The sequence below is a fragment of the Bufo gargarizans genome, chromosome 4 (assembly GCF_014858855.1).
Source record: "Bufo gargarizans isolate SCDJY-AF-19 chromosome 4, ASM1485885v1, whole genome shotgun sequence".
NCBI lineage: Eukaryota > Metazoa > Chordata > Amphibia > Anura > Bufonidae > Bufo > Bufo gargarizans.
Window position 1 is genome coordinate 400122143 of NC_058083.1, and position 19073 is coordinate 400141215.

General features: G+C 43.3%; 1 protein-coding gene across 1 annotated transcript in view; it reads left to right on the top strand.

Annotated features, from left to right (window-relative positions):
* CRIM1 (cysteine rich transmembrane BMP regulator 1) overlaps positions 1–19073 on the top strand; it is a 703894-nt gene that overhangs the window by 445817 nt on the left and 239004 nt on the right. Inside the window, exon 6 of the mRNA XM_044289483.1 lies at positions 13916–14098. Within this exon, the coding sequence (XP_044145418.1) occupies positions 13916–14098 (183 nt within the window). The remainder of the gene's footprint in view (positions 1–13915; positions 14099–19073) is intronic.

Sequence of the window (19073 nt, forward strand, 5' to 3'; positions counted from 1 at the left end):
ACATTCATTGAAACTCCACTCTAGCCACCTCAAATTTTAAGGGCAATTTCTAAACTGCAACTGTGCCTTCATTTTTTATATTTCAGAGACATACTATGCATCAAAATGTAGGTCTGGGTCTTGTGATTCTCACAATATAAAGCTCTTCGCTGTAGGATTTAATTTAAACGACACCAGTTTGAAGATGGCAACCACCAGTGAATTGAGCAAGTTGGAGCAGTTTGTTTTTAATCACTCTTCTATGCCCTCGCTGTAGAGTGAGTTGCCATAGGAACCCAGGTGTGTGAGCAGCCAGCAGAGTGACAAAAGCTAGAGTGTGAGCTGAAAAATCAGGACATGATTTCTAAACTGCCACCACTCCCTCATTTTTAAGCCCACCTACACAAATCGGCTGCTAATGTTTTTATAAATGTATGTTTTAATGTAACTGTGAAGCATTTTGGGCAACAACATTGCAGTTAAATGTGCTATATAAATAAAGAAAAGTTGAAATGCATTTCTCACTCTATCAAGCTTGCTATGTGCACTTTTTAAATTTGCCCACTCCATAAAGTTACTTTGCCCAGTCCAACCTTTCCACAGTTACTCCAGCCACTCCAACCACACAACAGTTACTCAAGCCACTCCACCCAGTTACTCCGCCCACTCCAGTTGTAGACTACTGGTGGAGGCAAGAACACTTCACACAATTTCCCCAGAAATTTTAGCTTTTCTAGTTTACTAACTATTATCTCCCTTAGGGGCTAGAACCCTTGTCCAATTCACCCTAATAGAGTTCTATTAGGGCTGTTTCACACGAGTGGATGCCGTGCTTGACATCCGCTGCGTGAATGAGAGCCAAGACCTGCTGCAGACAGAAGAAGCACGGAGCATTAACATTATTGATAATGCTTTGTGCCTCTCTGTGACCTTTTTACTACAAAATCATAGTGAGATAAAGTTGTCACCGGGATTCTGTAGTAAAAAGATCATAGAGAGGCACGGAGCATTATCAATCATGTTAATGCTCTGTGCTTCTGCTGTCCACAGCGGGTCTTGGCTGTCATTCATGCAGCGGATGTCATGCACAGCATCCGCTCGTGTGAAACAGCCCTTAGGGTGAATTGGACTTCACACTCTCCCTGCTGTCCTGTACATAGTACACACAGCAGCAGGGAGCTTACCATGGCAGCCAAGGCTTCAACAGCGTCCTGGCTGCCATGGTAACCCTTAGCTGGGGCTCCGATCAGAAGCTGCCACTGCACCACCAATGGATGAAGAGGGAAGGACCCTGCGGCTACTGCCCTCAATAACTGTAATACTGGGTGCACTGCCTACCAATGATTATAATACTGTGGAGGGGGGGTGCAATTAATATAATACTGAGAAGATGGGAAGTAGGAGGGGAGGGACTGTGGCCACTGCGCCAGAAATTAATTGAATTTATACCTGAATACAAACGTAGGCTGCGGGTTCCGGCTATATCACATACCAGGCCTCTATGACTGCGCGCTGCGATTCAACGAACTGCTGCAATTACCCCTCAGGTGCTGCACCTGAATGGTTAATTGCTGCTGTTCCCAGCTCGCAGTCATAGAGGCCGGGTATGTGATATGGCCGGCACCCGCAGCCTACGTTTATTTTCAGGCATTTATTATAGACATTGGTGGGGCAGTGGCCACAGTCCCTCCTCTCCTACTCACCTCAGGTCTCATCGGTGGCAGCGGCAGCCGCACACAGTGGCGAGGGAGGGACTCTGCTTCTCCACTGTGTCGGCTCAGGATAACAGGGTACTCGCCGAGAGCGACACGTGCCATGTTCTCTTAGTGATACTAGGCTGCACAGCGCGCAGTCTAGTATCAGTAAATAGCAAATCCGGGTACAAAAGTATCCATTGGTTATTGATAAATTGATACCTGGTGCATCCCTATGTAATACACAGCTGTAATACCCTTTGGAAGGTAGTCCGCCAGCAATATCCCCACAAGATAGATGCCATCAGCTTGGACAATAATGACTTCTTCACTCTGAAGTCCTAAAATAAGCTGGGAGATGACAAAAAGATAAATAGCATTTATGTATAATAAATGTTATCTGTGCAAGCCTCAAACACATGCTTCCATCTGTCATATAATATGATGCACAGCAACTTGGAAAGGTTTAAAAATGAAATGATACGTTTCTGTTCTCATTAAGTGAGATTTAGGTCTATGCAGAAATACTGAGGAAATGTAATACTAATCATTTTGTGAAGAATAATGCAATAAAATCTGTGCTGGTTCTGCTTTTAGTGAACATCACTTATTAACAAGAGATCAGTGATGGAAATACAAGTTTAAAAGTTGACTTTGTAAAGACCTTAAGGTTTTCTTTTTTCCCCCCGGATTTTAATATTAATGGTGTATCCTAAGGATAGGCCATCACTAACAGAATTTCAGGGGTCTGACACCCCACACCCGGTGCGATCAGCAGTTTCCTTGTAGCTCCACTTCTAGAACTGCATTGTGTAATCGACAGAACTGGTAACTGTAGCGCTGCTTTCACTGAAGGAATGGGAGCAGCACTGCAGTAACCATCTCTGTCCACTACACAGGGGGCAGCGCTGTGTTGTTCTACCACCGACTTTCGAAGTCTGTTTATTGTATAGTACCCAAGTGGTGGACTTTAACCCTTTCAAGACTGGTTGATTTTCTTTTTTTTATTTCATTTTTTACTCTCAATCCTCCCAAAGCGATAACTTTTTCATTCATATAGCCGGTGGTTGTTTTTTGAGGGGCAAGATGTACTTTCTAATGGCACCATTTACTGTTGTATATAATGCGGTGGGAAGTGGAAAAACAAAAAAATAAAATAAAGGAAAAAACATTCTGCCACAGTTTAATGGTGGAGGGGGGTTTCCGATGCCGTAAAACTTTTACGATACAACCATACCCGACATGTATAGTTTTTCTTGGGTTTTAATACTGATTTTTTATTTTATTTTTACAAATTATTGCTTTGCATTGCCATATTCTGACCCCCCCTCTATATTTTATTTTTGTTTTTGTGTGCGGAGCTGTGTGAGGGCTCATTTTTTGTGGGACAATCTATACTTTTCATTGATACCATTCTGTGGTGTGTATGATATCAATGTAAGGACATTTTGATCACTTTTTATTACTTTTTTTGTAGAATATGAATTGGCCAAAAAACGTCAAATTGGCCATTTACTATTCTTTTTACATTTCGCTGTTTGCCATATGGGATGAATTTTTTTTATGTTTTAATAGTATGGGAGTTTTCGCACGCGGCGAGGCCCATGATGTCTATTTTTCAAATTATTTATGTGTTTTTATTTTAATTTTGGGGAAAGGGGTGATTTGAATTTTTTATATTTTTATCAAATTATTTTTTATTTTTTTATTTTTTTACACTTTTTAATAAGTCCCCCAGGGAACTATAGCAAGCAATCATTAGATTGCTTCTCTAATAGACCCCAATGCATTAGCATTGGAGTCTATTAGAATTACACTTTGTTCCTATAGAGCCCCTCCATAGGAACTAGTGTGTAGCAACCCTGTACCACTCCTGAGTACAGGGGATGCTGGAGCACGGCCGGGAGCATACGTTCCTGCTCTTTAACTTCTCAGATGCCGTGGTCACATTTGTTCACAGCATCCGGACGGGTTAAATGTATTGACATTATTGTCGATTGCATACATTATTCCCGGGTGCCTGCTGTTTAAGAAAGGCACCCAGCAGCTATGGCGCCCATTCTGCAAGCGAGAGGAGTCAATTTTTAAATGCCCAACCACCGACATAAATTTAGTTGGGTGGCCGGGATGGGGTTAAAGGGGTTGTGTCAGTTCAGCAAGTGTCATTTATCAGGTACAGAAAGTTAATACAAGGCACTTACTAATGTATTGTGATTGTCCATATTGCCTCCTTTTCTGGCTGGATTCATTTTTCCATCATGTTATACACTGCTCGTTTCCGTGGTTACGACCACCCTGCAATCCATCAGTGGTGCCCGTGCTTGCACACTATAGGAAAAAGTGCCAGCCTCTCTGGTGGCCAGGACCTTGGGAACTCACATAGCATAGTACTTTTTTTCTAGATTGTGCAAGCACATCCACCGCTGATGGATTGTAGGGTGGTCATAAGCATGGAAACCAGCAGTGTTTAATGTGATGAAAAAATGAATCCAGCCAGCAAAGGAGGCAATGTGGACTATCACAATACATTAGTAAGTGCCTTGTATTCACTTTCTCTACATAATAAATGCTATTAGTCAAAGTGACACCACTCCTTTAATGCCAGTCACCCGTCCATGGTCTGTTATTTCACTGTAGATGTTTAGGGATTTTTTTTAATTTTTTATGTTCTTTGATTGATCGAGTTCAGTTTTATAGCAATGGATTTTCTGTTCCTCTTTAATCTCCTTTGTGTATATATGTGCTTTCCATTCATCTGTTTTTATTTGTATGACTTTCTTTAAAGAAAATGATAAGCTTAAAGAGAAATAATAACTTCTAAGGCTTTTGGAGTTAGAAGAAATCCTGAGCTGAAGTCTTATTTATGACTACACAAACTACTGCAATATTGTTATATTTATAAAGATACTCTAAAATTGATGATAGCATTCACAGAGCCAAAGTACTTAAAGGGCATTTGTCACTGCAATTTTGGATTATTATCTGAAGTAATACATGAGTAGTACTTCAGTTTAGGAGTCCAGATGACTATTTTGCTTTTAATTTTCCTACTGTTCCTGGTTCCACTGATGTCAGTGCTCAGAGCTGTAGTAAAATACATAGTAAGAATGGATGGGCATGCACAGAACAGCACATCATTGCTGATAATTTATTTCAGCACAGATTGACAGTGCTGACAGTGGAAGAACAGAGGTCCATAAGAAAAAAAAAAAAAATAGAGATCTGGACTCCTTATCTACAGTGCTACTCGTGTATTACTACAGATAATAGTCCCGAAACGTGGTGACAGATTCCCTTTAAGAGAGTCAGTGGAGCTAATAAAACACACTAAACACAGGAGGGAAGGGGAATAGTTATTGGGCCTGGAAACTAGGGAAGGAACAGGTCACCTCCTAAACAACCCTAATCCGGGCCCTAACTACCTATCAATATGAATAGACCTTGAAGGTATGACTATTCATATGCTGTATACCTAGGCCCTTATATCCCTATAAGGCCCTGGAATTAGGTTCCTCCCCAGATGAACGAATGGAAGTCTCTGTCTCAGGCCCAGATACAAACAACAGGGAATATAACAAAAACAAAACAATAAGAAAAGACCAGACTTATCTGAAAGTAGAAAACTGGCAACTCCAGAAGCACCACAGAGTACAACCGACCAGCTAGTTAGAAGGCAGGAAAAAAAAAATCTATAAACCGCACCTGAGAAGCGGCTACTTATGGGAAAGGTAAATTACCAACAAGCAACACCTGAAGCAAGCAAGGGGTGTAGAATTTAACAAAGCACAGACACAATAAGATCCACAGTGAACTTCTCAATTTAACCCACGAGTTGCCAGTCTCTCCGATCTCCTGGTACCTGCCACGGGAACGGGAAGTTACAGCAAAACTTTCATTAGGAAAAACCTCCTTATAGAGGTGTTCTCAGACTTACCCACAAGATATGCCAAACAAAATGTCTGATGGGAAGAGGTTTAACCTTTGGCCAGCAAGGGGCATCCCGTTAAAGAGAACCTGTGACATTGAACATGCAATCACCTCTGCCAGCAGCATGTCACAAAACACGAGTATATAGTTTTGTGGATAAAGATTCAGTAGGACTTATTTATTCTTAATTTAATTTCCTGCCAATGGCTGGTCCTATTCTGTGATTGCCAGGTATCACTGTATGCACACCCATACTCACTGACCTCCCTCTGGACTCTTAAAGAGCATCTGTCAGCATGATCAACCCGATTAAGCCAGGCACTCAGCCTGGCAGCGTTAATCATGGTGATTAAAATGATATATAAAATGTCTATATAAAAAACAGTGCTTTTATTAATATGTTAACTAGCTAGTTGGAGCACCAAGGGCAAGCCAGAGCCCTTAGAGTACCAGTTTGTGAACACCCTTGCAGTCTTAGGCACCCCCACTCTCCTGTTTTGACATGGCTAGACATCTCATGGGATCCAGGTGACGGTGGGAGTGGCTAAGGCTGCAGGGGTGTTCACAGACTAGTGCTCCAAGGGCTCTAACTAGTCCCTTGATTCTCCAATTAGCTAATTAGCATATTAGTAAAGTTGCAGTTTTCTTTGGAATGGTGCATGGTACAGACATAAATGAGGTATTGTTTTAATGAACATGATTAACCCTACCAGGCAGTGTGCCTTTCTTAATAAAGTTGATTATGCTAACTGATGCGCTTTAAGAATCTGCACAAAATACTGATTCTGCAGATTCTTTACCCACAAAACTGTGTATCAATCTGTTGAGCTCTTTCCATAAATCCCATCGTTTTTGCAACATTCATTCAGTCAGGGCACCCCAATTATCCTGAAAACTTGAGATCCTGCAGGTGGGGACACAGGCTTTGGCAAAATGTTGGAGACTGGAGTTCCTCTTTTAATAAGGGTGGCTGCCATTGATCCCACTGAACAGCTCCCTTGAGAAGTTATAGAGGATTAATCAGTGCCAGCCTGTTAACGTAAAGATCAAGACATGCCAATCTGTTAAAATTCTAAAAAAACTAAAACTAAAATGTTTGCACATAACACTGTGCAACCTTACCACATAGCAAACGTTGTTAACTGGATTTATCTATATCTCCATACAGGTTGCCCACCGAGCACTCACAACAGGTTTGCGCCCTAAAAGGCGATGTTACTTAGTGGAATAGATAAGATCAATTGAAAAACATAGACTTGTGGATGATAGCTTTTTTGTCATGAAACTAATGAAGATGTAGAAATTATTCACACTTCAATATTACTCAGTGTATAGATTTGGACTTTTTCAGCATGATCCCATCTATTCCTCACAAGTTTTCATGAATAAAGACAGCCTAACCACCAAACATTTGATTGAGAGCAGCCTACCCTATAGTTTGATCGATCAGATTCTGCAAATTGTATGACCTGTCACAGATGAGATAAATAGATCATGTTTAGAAATGCTTAAGTGCAACTGCGATCAAAATTGATATTAAAATACGATAAAAAGAGGCAAAATAATAAACCAAAAGAAATTCTGCTTGTCAGTGTCCACAAAATCTATAGATTATCAGCGGTCAGGACATTGAATGCTCTATCTTGACCACAGCTGAGTTACAGCACAGATCTGGCATAGATCAAAATGATCCTCATGATCACATTGTTTTTAAAGCAAAGATCATACAAGTCCCTTAAAGGGGTTGTCTACTTTCTGGCTACAGTTGACCAGTGACTATATGACACTAATATAGTCTGTGCCGTTTGCTGTATTTCATAAGCCATGTCCCTTTGTTTGGCATCTTTTCAGTGCTGTCTGCATAGAGGACCGGTCCATAAAATGGCCATTTGTTTTCATACACTGCCCTTGCTCTAGACCTCCAACAGTGCAAGTGCAGATGGCAGGTGCAGTGTATTTGAATGGAGGACACAGAGTAATTTTCCTGGTCATATAACTGTCCATCGGCAACCATTTTGTGGACAGGACCTCCATGTGGACAGCACAAAAGACTTTGAGACAGATCTTAGAAAATATAGAAAGTGGTGCAGAATATCAACAAAGACAATGCTATTAAGTGCCATATAGTTTTCTTACCATCGCACAAACAGTGGTCAGAAAGTAGCCAACACCTTTAAACTGTATACACATGATATAACTGCACAGATCCTGCAAGAATTCTCTCAAAAAGTCAGTAATAAAATGTGGAAAGTAAAGAGAAATATTGGGGAGCAGTGTACTGGGGCTCCTTGGGCCCAACAGAGGAAATCATTCTTGAGGCCCAACTCTTATATCAGGCATCCTCAAACTGCGGCCCTCCAGCTGTTGCAAAACTACAACGCCCAGCATGCCGGAACAGCCTACAGGTAGCCTACAGCAGGGCATTGTGGGAGTTGTAGTTTTACAACAGCTGGAGGGCCGCAGTTTGAGGATGCCTGTCCTATATCATCTGTAGTGTTTAATAGTTTTTGAATCACAGAAATAGACCCTAGTAGCAAGTTATTGGCTCCAAAGGCAACCCAGGGCCGTTTCTAGGGGCGGGCGGGACGGGCGACCGCCCGGGGCGCTGTCAGAAGCAGGGGGCGCCCGTTGAGGTAAAAAAAATAAAAAATTGGGTTATGAAAGTAAAGGATCGGGCGGCCGGCCGGCGGCGCCCCTCATGCTGAGCCTCCTGAGCGGCCGGCTCAGTGCTGCGCAGCCTGCCTGCGCTGCAGACTGAGTTGTTAATGTAGCGTGGCCGAGCTCTGTTCGGTCCGCGGTACAGGAGCATTTGTTTCCTGTACCCGGCCGGACTGAAAGGAAGTGCACACTAAGTGAGCACTTCCTGTCAGCCGGGTACAGGAAACAAAAGCTCCTGTACCGCGGAGCGAACAGAGCTCGGCCACGCTACATTAGAGGTGACATTGACAAGGGGGAGGAGTAGAATGAGACAGAGTGACAAGGGGGGGGGAGTAGTAGACTGAGAGTGACCAGGGGGGGGGGGAGTAGTAGACTGAGAGTGACAGGGGGGGGGGGAGTAGTAGACTGAGAGTGACAAGGGGGGGGGGAGTAGTAGACTGAGAGTGACAGGGGGGGGGAGTAGTAGAATGAGAGTGACAAGGGGGGTGGGGGGAGTAGACTGAGAGTGACAAGGGGGGGAGAGTAGTAGACTGAGAGTGACAAGGGGGGTGGGGGGAGTAGAATGAGTGACAAGGGGGGGGAGTAGTAGAATGAGAGTGACAAGGGGGGTGGGGGGAGTAGAATGAGAGTGACAAGGGGGGTGGGGGGAGTAGAATGAGAGTGACAAGGGGGGTGGGGGGAGTAGAATGAGAGTGACAAGGGGGGTGGGGGGAGTAGAATGAGAGTGACAAGGGGGGTGGGGGGAGTAGAATGAGAGTGACAAGGGGGGTGGGGGGAGTAGAATGAGAGTGACAAGGGGGGTGGGGGGAGTAGAATGAGAGTGACAAGGGGGGTGGGGGGAGTAGAATGAGAGTGACAAGGGGGGGAGAAGAGAGTGACAAGGGAGGGGGGGAGAAGAGAGTGACAAGGGGGGGGGGAGAAGAGAGTGACAAGGGAGTCCGCAGAGCCAGACTGCAGCCAGAGACCAGATCATCTAATTGTCCTGGCGGTAAGTAGACAATGCAATATGTGTATTATTTAATTGTTTAGTTATTAATACTACATTTTGCGGACCGCACATTGCCAGCACTAAGAGAATATGCCTATTCTTGTCTGTTATTGGGGACAAGAATAGGACATGTACTATTTTTTTTAAGGATCGGAATTGCGGATCCGGGTCCGCAATTCTGGATCTGATAAGGGGGGGCGGGGGGGGGGGGGGCGGGGGTGCCAATTTTTATCTTGCCTAGGGCGGCAAAAATCCTTGCACCGGCCCTGGTCAGACTTACTGACGTCACGCGCCTGATCCTCCCACTAGGCGGCGCAGGCGCGTGACATACAGTGACTGAGTGAGCGCCGCACTGCCTGCCTGTTACCGCCCGCCCTGAGCCCCTGAGCAGTGCTGATGCCTGCTGTGAGGCGAGTGATGGTCTGGGGGGGCATTAATTACAATGGGGGGATGGGGGTTATTACAATGGGGGGGGGCATTAATTACAATGGGGGGAATTAATTACAATGGGGGGGCCACTGTGGGAGACATGAAAATGGGGGCCACTGTCACTGTGGGGGACATTAAGTTTAATAAGGATCACTATGGACATTATTTAGAATGGAGGCTGCTGTTGGTGTCATTACTCATTATAACTGTATAATGTCTGATAGGCCTAGTCCTGAGCTGAGTTATATTACCCTGCCCATGCCCTGTATAATAATGTACCCATCCCTGATACCCCTTAGTTATATTACCCCGCTGGAGTAATATAACTAAGGGGTATCAGGGTACATTATTATACAGGGCAGGGTAATATAACTCAGGACTAGGCCTATCAGACATTATACAGTTATAATGACATCCACAGCAGCCTCCATTCTAAATAATGTCCATAGTGATCCTTATTAAAAATAATGTCCCACCACAGGCAGGCAGTGCGGGCGGCGGCGCTCACTCACTGTATCTCACGCACTGCGTGACGTACAGTGAGTGAGGTGAGCACCGCCGCCCGCACTGCCTGCCTGTCTGTTACCGCCCGCCCGGAGCAGTGCTGAGAAAGAAGCCTGCTGTGAGTGAGAGCCTGAGTCTATGGGACAGTGGGTCACTGGGTGCGTCACTGTGACCGTCCGTGCAATGTGGTTCCACATTTTTTACAATAGGGAGACACTTATTTCATCGAGCAGTTGTGAGGGGAGGGGGGGGGGGGGGGAGTTTTTTTGACTCTCGCCCTGAGAGAAATTTTACCTAGAAACTGCACTGAGGCAACCAACTGGGTTTTCTCTTCTAGATCTTTGGGACCCATTATGGTATCAGAGCCTGGGCCCATTAAAGGATCTTCTGGTACTCTGTTGGGCCAGTTCAACCTTGTTGGGGGTTTATCAAGCCCTACGTTCCAGAATGATGGCTCCAAAAAGACACAAAATAGAGCTTTGTGACTCTTAAAGCTTAGTTATGCAAAATATTGCCACGTTAGTTTAGCAAAGTCGCGAAAAAGTGGGCATAGTTTGTTGAGCTGATCTAAGCCAGATTTATCAACCGAGACTGTTTAAAAAGGTGGAAAAATTGACACAGTCTTTCTCTAGCAAAGGGGTGGCATAGACGGTGGAGGAACATCTGGAGACAGAAGTTTTAGACATAAAGATGCACCAAAGTTATCTAGCGTTGTGTAACACTTGATAAAATATGGAGCAAATTAGGACAACATATTCTACTGTAAAATTGTCTGTAAAAGCTCCCCTCATGATAACGCTCCCCCATTATTTATACAGAATGAAAAGGACTGAGAGATCTCAAAACTCCAGTATCCCTAAATACTGTAAGGCCCTGTTCACATGGTGGATTACAAAATCCACCACACTTTCTGCCATGTAGTTTCAGGTTAAATCCCATGGACTCACTTTGATTGAATGGCGCTAATCCATAAACTGACACCCTCCATAGCTTCCATCAGTGCATTTAAACCGCTGGTCGCAGCAGCGTGGCTTCACATCGAAAACAAAGGTAGGCAGATTCTGCATGCCCACCAGAAGCATTTTGGCCTGAAAATCCATTTGAAAGACACCGTGTGAACGACACCTAATAGCTTTCTATTAAATTGATCAGTTTGACTTTGCTATGCTAAAGTAAAGGTAACATTTTGATGGCTGCTCAGCCGTTAAAAAACACAAAACGTGTAGTCGGTCGCCGAAGAGCCACTGAGGCTGGGTTCACACCTGAGCATTTTACAGCGCGTTCCTAGAGCTGTAAAACGCTCAACAAGGAGAAACCAATGCTTCCCTATGGGAATGGTTCTCACCTGGGCGTTTTACATCGCGTACGATTGCGCTGTATAACGCCCGACGCCTCAAGAAGTACATGAGCTTCTTTGGGGCGTCTTGTCGCGCGTTCCCGTACATAGACTTCCGGGAACGCGCGACAATGGGCGTTCGCTTGTCTCTGTATGCGCGATTGCAAATGCCCGTACAATCGCGCATACAGAGCGCTCCATCGTGAATGCTCAGTTGTGAACCCAGCGTAAGAATTATTTAGTTAGTCCAAACCTAGATTGACCTGCTGATGACCATATGTGGTTGTCTGGTTGTCAATGTAAATTCTATTGCTAAAAGTTATCCTTGAACTTTTTTGGCGCAGTGTAGTAGTGTACGCAGACAGACTGGGCTCATTTTTTCTGAATACCAATTGCTTTATTCGCAGACCATTTCATTAGCCAAATGCTTCCACTGGCCTTGGCGCTGGTGGGTAAGCCAGCACACGGCCTGCATCTTAAGCACTGTTATGTAATACAGTTGAGTGCTGGTCTATTGTCATGCAGTTTGCTCATTTTTCAGGAACATTCACTTGCATTTATAATGTATGGAACTGCAAAAGTGACATGGTTAATGGAAAGTGGTGAAATTCTGCCCATTTAAAGAATTTCACCTCTTGAATGATGATAGATGTTCCGATGGGAGTCCAGATAAATCGGAAATATATTTTTTTTTTCTCCTCTCAGCACAACTTTAACTTAGTTGCAGCCTGGCCGTCATAAGATAGATTGCCCCCATATATGTATTAGTCAAGTGTAATAGGTGTCACTTGTGAGCTGCTTGCTTGAAGACAGCATGGTAAATAGTATAATAACTCAAGTGACATACACTGGCTTCACTGATGGCTTGGGACTAGAAAGGTATTTTTTTTTCTGAAGTGAAACGTGCATAAAATATGAAAGTTGTGTTTCTTAACTTGTTTATTAGGTTTAACACTGGAATTGTGAAAAATTATTTAAATTATTAATCCTGAACCAGAACACATTAAATGTATACACTTGTTGCAGAAAGGTTGGTCAGTATGGTCTATATAACCAAGTACAAGGAATAATAAGTGCACTGAAAGCCCTTTAAAGAGGACCTGTCGCCTCTTCTAACATGTCTGTTTCATTAACACTTTGCATTCCCCGCGTGATAACAGATCTGGGACATCTATTCTTATGACTTTATGCTGTGCCATTCTTTTATTATTCCTGCTAGAAGTTGCTTAAAGGGAACCTGTCACCAGTGTTATGGTGTCCTAAGGGCAACTTAAATAAGTGGCTGATTCTCTTAGCAAAATGCTGGGTCACTTTCTTTAATTGACCCAGTCAATCTGCCAACATCTTGAATTGAAAAGCTCCAGCTCATAATGATGAGTCCTGAATATTCATGAGCTCCTGACTCTCCCCGCCTACCTGCTGCTGATTGACAGTTATTTTACAAATGAATCAGCAGTAGGTTGGCAGGGGAGTGGCTATAGCTGTTAATTAAATAAACGCTGGACTCATCAGGCTGGACTGAAATCGGCTCATTAGCATGCAACATCTTTGTGTGTATATTATGAGGTAACCATCTGTCACACCAGTAAGTGAATACATCTATGGTACTTTTGTATATAATTAGTTAGATTATAATCAAATATCCACATGACAGGTTCCCTTTAAGTCTGCAATAAAGGTAAATCCGGGTGTTATCAGTTGGGGATGTGTCCCTGCAGGATATGATGCTATCCAGTCAGACTGCGCAGAACCACTGCCAGCTATAGGCCTTTATTAAAGAGGACCTTTCATCAGTTTAGCCATAGTCTAATTATGGTCTTACCTTATAGGGCGGCCCCCACTGATGCCATGGCACTTTTTTTCCCCCCCAAACCCCCCGACTCAGTTATACTTGGCGGAGACCCGCAGTTTCGCTGGGGGAGGTTCTCTTCTCCCTGGCTGTGAGCGCATTCCAATCAGAGCGCACCGCTCTTAGCCAGGGAGAATGAGCTCCTCCCTGGCTAAGAGCGGTGCGCTCTGATTGGATGCGCTTCTCCCTGGCTAAGAGCGGTGCGCTCTCCTTGCATCTAACCCGCCAAAAATGCAGATCGGATGCGGACCAAAAATACGTTTGTGCGCATGAGCCCTTACTGAGATAGAGATAAACGAGCAGAGCCATCAGCGGTTTCCTCTGGATATTCTGAATTGATGTAAAACTGAGTAGACCAGACAGTGGAAATGTAGTTTTATTTGTCCAAAAACCTGAAACTTTTTTTTTTTTTTTTGCTTTTAATTATTGAATATATGGTTTTGATAGATTTTTTTTTTAAACATGTTACCAAATATGTAAAGTTTAATTAAAATATCTCTTAGTAAATGTCACAAACTAAACACATGTTCTTTCATCCTCTTCTTGTTTAGAGACAAAGCCAGCGTGTATATTTAATAACGTGGAGTATTACGATGGAGATATGTTTCGCATGGATGCGTGTCGCTTCTGCCGATGTCAAGGAGGTGTTTCCATCTGCTTCTCAGCTCAATGCGGAGAGCTGCACTGTGACCGCTATTATGTGCCAGAGGGGGAGTGCTGCCCAGTTTGTGAAGGTAATATCATTTATCAGCATAAGAAAAGAACCGATTTTCAGGAGATGCTAACAGTGAGATACCTTGTTGGGAATCACCAAGACATTGCACAGCATGTATCTAAGAATTTAAAAAATTCTGTTTCACAAGGGCAGATTTCCTGGAAACTTTCTCAAGTAGTGTACGTTATAGTTGGCCAACAGGTGTGACATTTTTTTAGATGAATACCTAATGCCCATTTGAATTTTGGCTTTAAAAAAGTGGTCTTTCAGAGGATTTGTGGAATTACAAAATATTTTTCATTGGCTAGGAACAAAAAATTGACACAGGTTACATTTACTGTACAGGTACTGATGCTGGGAGACACTCATCACCCCATCTGCAGAAAGGGTTATCCCACAAAGAATGTTGTTAGTTAAATAAGGCGCTCAATTTTTATCATAGTTTGTCTTTAGAAGTATTAAACAAGAATGTGCCAAAGGTATTCAACTTACTATGGTGCCACTTACAATTTGGACATTCCTTTCTTTGCCGCATCCACCTTATTGCATGTGGCAAAGTGGAAACACCATTTTTCAGCACAACTCTCGTCTGCAATGTGGATGAGAGGCTGCCTGTAAATATGCAGTGATTTCTCTGCTTGTCTGAGGGGATGCTCAGTAAGTGTAATGGAATTCTCCTGCTCTGACAAGCAGAGACAATTCAGCACAGGCTCTGTAAGCCTGCCAGCACTGAGGGAGAACTATTTTGCATGACGCCAAGGGAGGGATACTATTATGGTATCGTGCATCACATCGTACATTGCATCCTGCTGGATCTTGAGCAAGGAAGCTGCCTTCTTCATAAGGTTTTAGATTAAATAAAACAATTAGAGATGAGCGAATTTCATATTTTGAAATTCGTTCACGCTTCGCTTGGTGGGAAAAGCAGAATTGCGTCATGTATTCCGTTACCACGGACCATAACGCAATTTTATGACGGAATGCATAACGGAATGCCTTTAGAGGCTTTTCCGTTATTTATTCCATCATAATAGAAGTCTGTGGGTTGCAAAACGGATCCGTCCCGTTTCCGTTATGCAGGGGAGTCCTCTCCTGCATAACGGAAACGGGACGGATACGTTATGCAGGCCATAGACTTCTATTATGACGGAATGAATAATGGAAAGCCTCAAAAGGCATTCCATTGTAGAATTGCGTTATGGTCCACGGAATCCATAACACAATTCTGCTTTTACCACCAAACGAAGCATGAACGAATTTCATACCATGAAATTCGCTCATCTCTAAAAATAATCTTAATATTTTTTTATTGGTTAAAGGTATATTCCTATCTTAGACATTTATGGCAAATCTGCAGTCTTGCCTCTGGGACCTTCCTGATCAGCAGGCCCCTCCAAACGCTGCACTAAGTATGCACAGAGAGGAAGATGTGCCTCCCAATTGATGTCAGGGTACATACGGTCAGGCATCTTGGTTTTCAATACGACTGATTCTTTTTGTTTTCAATGGAATTAAGCCACCACCAGAGTTGCCTAGAAGAAGCTTACTCCCCTCTCACTATTTTATTGAGAACACTTATATGCTTGGCATATAAACACTCAGTAAGGGTATTTCTCATGAATTGGATTGTTTGCAAAAAAATTGTGGAACTGGAGATTATTTCCATTAACCTGTAGACTTAAAGGGGTTTTCTCACTTCCATAAGTTGCATTTATCATGTAGAGGAAGTTAATAAAAGTCACTTACTAATGTACTGTTATTATCCATATTAATACAAGCCTCTTACTAATGTATTGTTATTATCCATATTAATACAAGCCTCTTACTAATGTATTGTTATTATCCATATTAATACAAGCCTCTTACTAATGAATTGTTATTATCCATATTAATACAAGGCACTCACTGATGTATTGTGATTGTCCATATTGCTTCCTCTGCTGGCTAGATTAATTTTTCCATCACATTATACACTGCTCGTCTCCATGGTTACAGACCACCCTGCAATCCATCAGTGGTGGTCGTGCTTGCACACACTCTGGAGGCCGGGACCATGGGAGCACACATACAAGTAGGCTAGTTCTTTTTCCTATATTGGGCAAGTACGACCACCACTGATGGATTGCAGGGTGATTGTAACCATGGAAACAAGCAGTGTATAATGTGATGGAAAAATGAATCCAGCCAGCAAAGGAAGCAATATAGATGATAACAATGTATTAGTAAGTGGCTTATATTAACTTTCTCTACATGATAAATGCCACTTACTGAAGTGAGACAACCCCTTTAATGTTACTCTGCAGTCCATTCCCTAAGAAATATATTTTTTGCATTGCATGAGAAAAGGTAAACTGGCAGACAAAATGGATTGGACAGCATGTTGTAATCACATATCCTGTGAAAACTAAAGGGGTTAATTAAGCAATTTTACAGAGGCATTCCATTATCAGCAAATGAAGGTTGTTCTTTGAATAATGACAAGTTATGCAATTTTTCGTTGTACTTTCTGTACCAATTCCTTATGATTTTCAAGGCCTCTGTTTGCTTCATATCTGTTGTGCACAATGGTGCATGGCTCAATATATGACAGATCTGATGCACATAGTATAATTGGAATCAACCCTGCCCCGTGTGTCCATCACTTGACAAGGGCAGATTTGTATCCTCTAGAAGTGAACAATGGACGTTTATTTTGGACTGCAAGCAGAGATCTTGACTGTAAAGAATTGACACAGAAAGTATATTGGGAAACAAGCAAGCAGAAAGGAACAAAAAGGAAATAAGATGGAAAAGCAAACACAGCGGCAGATTGAAAAAAAAGTTTGACAAACGTGTTTGTGTCCAGTTTGCTTTTTTAATTTGTATTTCATGCATATAGTAACTCCAAATTGGGTAGCATTTGGCACAAGTGTTCCGTATCACAAGGGGAATGGCATTATCTCCATTACTCAATCACCTCAAATATGCGTCTTCAGTGCGCATCGCTGCCTGATAATATCACTGCTCACTTCCCGCATCTGCCCAAGACATCTGCTTCCAGCATCTGATGGACCTGGTGTCGCTTACTGATCCGTTCATCCATTCAGACAGAAAAGTAACAGTCTGGCCATGGTCGTTACACTCAGGCTGACACCACACAACCTTACTGAGTAGTTTATTTCTGGTTTTATGCTAGTAGCATGATGATTACCAATAATCTTTACGATTCTCACATGTTCTTTGGCAAAGTTTAGCCACCTAGTCTTAGCACAATATTCAGAAACCGATTAGGAGAGAAGTCAGTGGATTGGTAGAGCCAGCTTTTCACAGCCACCACTATAGAGACCCTAACCCTCTCAGAGCAAGTTCACGCCAAAGTCACAGCCAACACAGTAACTGCTAGACACCATCCCAGACTTTATATGTTCTTATGTCTCAACAGGAATGGAAGTGTCTCTTTTTATGGGAATTTAGAGCCCATATTAGTTACACTCAGAGGTCCCCATATCTTTCATGACACTGCTGTTTCTAAACACACTGCTCGTTCTGTAATTTAATATACCATATTTTTTGCTTTATAATATGCACCTGATGATAAGCTACACCCCAAGTTTTAGAGTAGGAATATCTATTTTTTTTTCATCAGATCCTCAGATCAGACCCCCAAATCAGGACCTCAGATCAGATCCCCATATCAGGAACTCGTATAAGACCCCCATATCAGGACTTCACATCAGACCCCCATGCCCGACCCATCAGACTTCCATGCCAGACCCCCAACAGACCTCCATGCCAGATCCCCATCAAACACCATGTCAGACTTCCATGTCAGACCCCTATCAGACCTCTATGTCAGACCCCTATCAGACCTCCATGTCAGACCCCTATCAGACCTCCATGTCAGACCCCTATCAGACCTCCATGTCAGACCCCTATCAGACCTCCATGTCAGACCCCTATCAGACCTCCACGTCAGACCCCTATCAGACCTCCACGTCAGACCCCTATCAGACCTCCACGTCAGACCTCCATGTCAGACCCCCATGAGACCTCCATGTCAGACCCCCATGAGACCTCCATGTCAGACCCCCATGAGACCTCCATGTCAGACCCCCATGAGACCTCCCTGTCAGACCCCCATGAGACCTCCATATCAGACCCCCATCAGACCTTCATATCAGACCTTCATATCAGACTCCTATCAGACCTCCACGCGGTCAGGACAGTGCAGCACAGCTCCAGGGAAGAAATCAAGGTAGGGTGAGTACTGGCAGCGTTCACAGCGCTTCACCCGCTCCCCGCACCTAATGTATACTAGTGAGCGCTTTCATAATGGAAGCGCTCGCTAATATTCGCTTTATAAGACACACTGTCATTTTGCCCACTTTTTTTTGGGGGGGGGGGGGGAGTGCATCTTAGGCTACATTCACACAACCGTATGTGTTTTGTGGTCGCAAATTGCATCCGTGGCATCGTTGTTGTTTTTTTGCGGATCCATTGTAACAATGCCTATCCTTGTCAGCAAAATGGACAAGAATAGGACATGTTCTATCTATTTTGCGGGGCTACGGAATGGATATACTGATGCGGTTCGCACACGGTGTGCTGTCTGCCTTTTTTGCGGACCTATTGAAATGAATGGTTCTGCATCCTATCCGCAAAAAAAACTGAACAGACATGGAAACAAAATACGTTTGTGTGAATGTGGTCTTATAAAGTGAAAAATATGGTACACAGTGGGACATTTATCAAGATCATCATTTTCCACCTATGCGCCAAATTAATGTAGAGGCGCACGCCTCTCATAGATTTGGTGCATTCTCCTGCTGGCCATGTGCCAGTCTAAAAATAACAGTAGCATCCTAGCTGCCATAGACTTCTGTTCTTATTCCTGCCAGAAAATTGACAGGAATAAAGATAAATGTGGCTGGCTTGTAGTGACAGCCCCTCCCCACCTTTGCCACACACCCTTTTTTTCTCGCCACGTCTAAAAACCGACATGAGGGGGAAAAGAC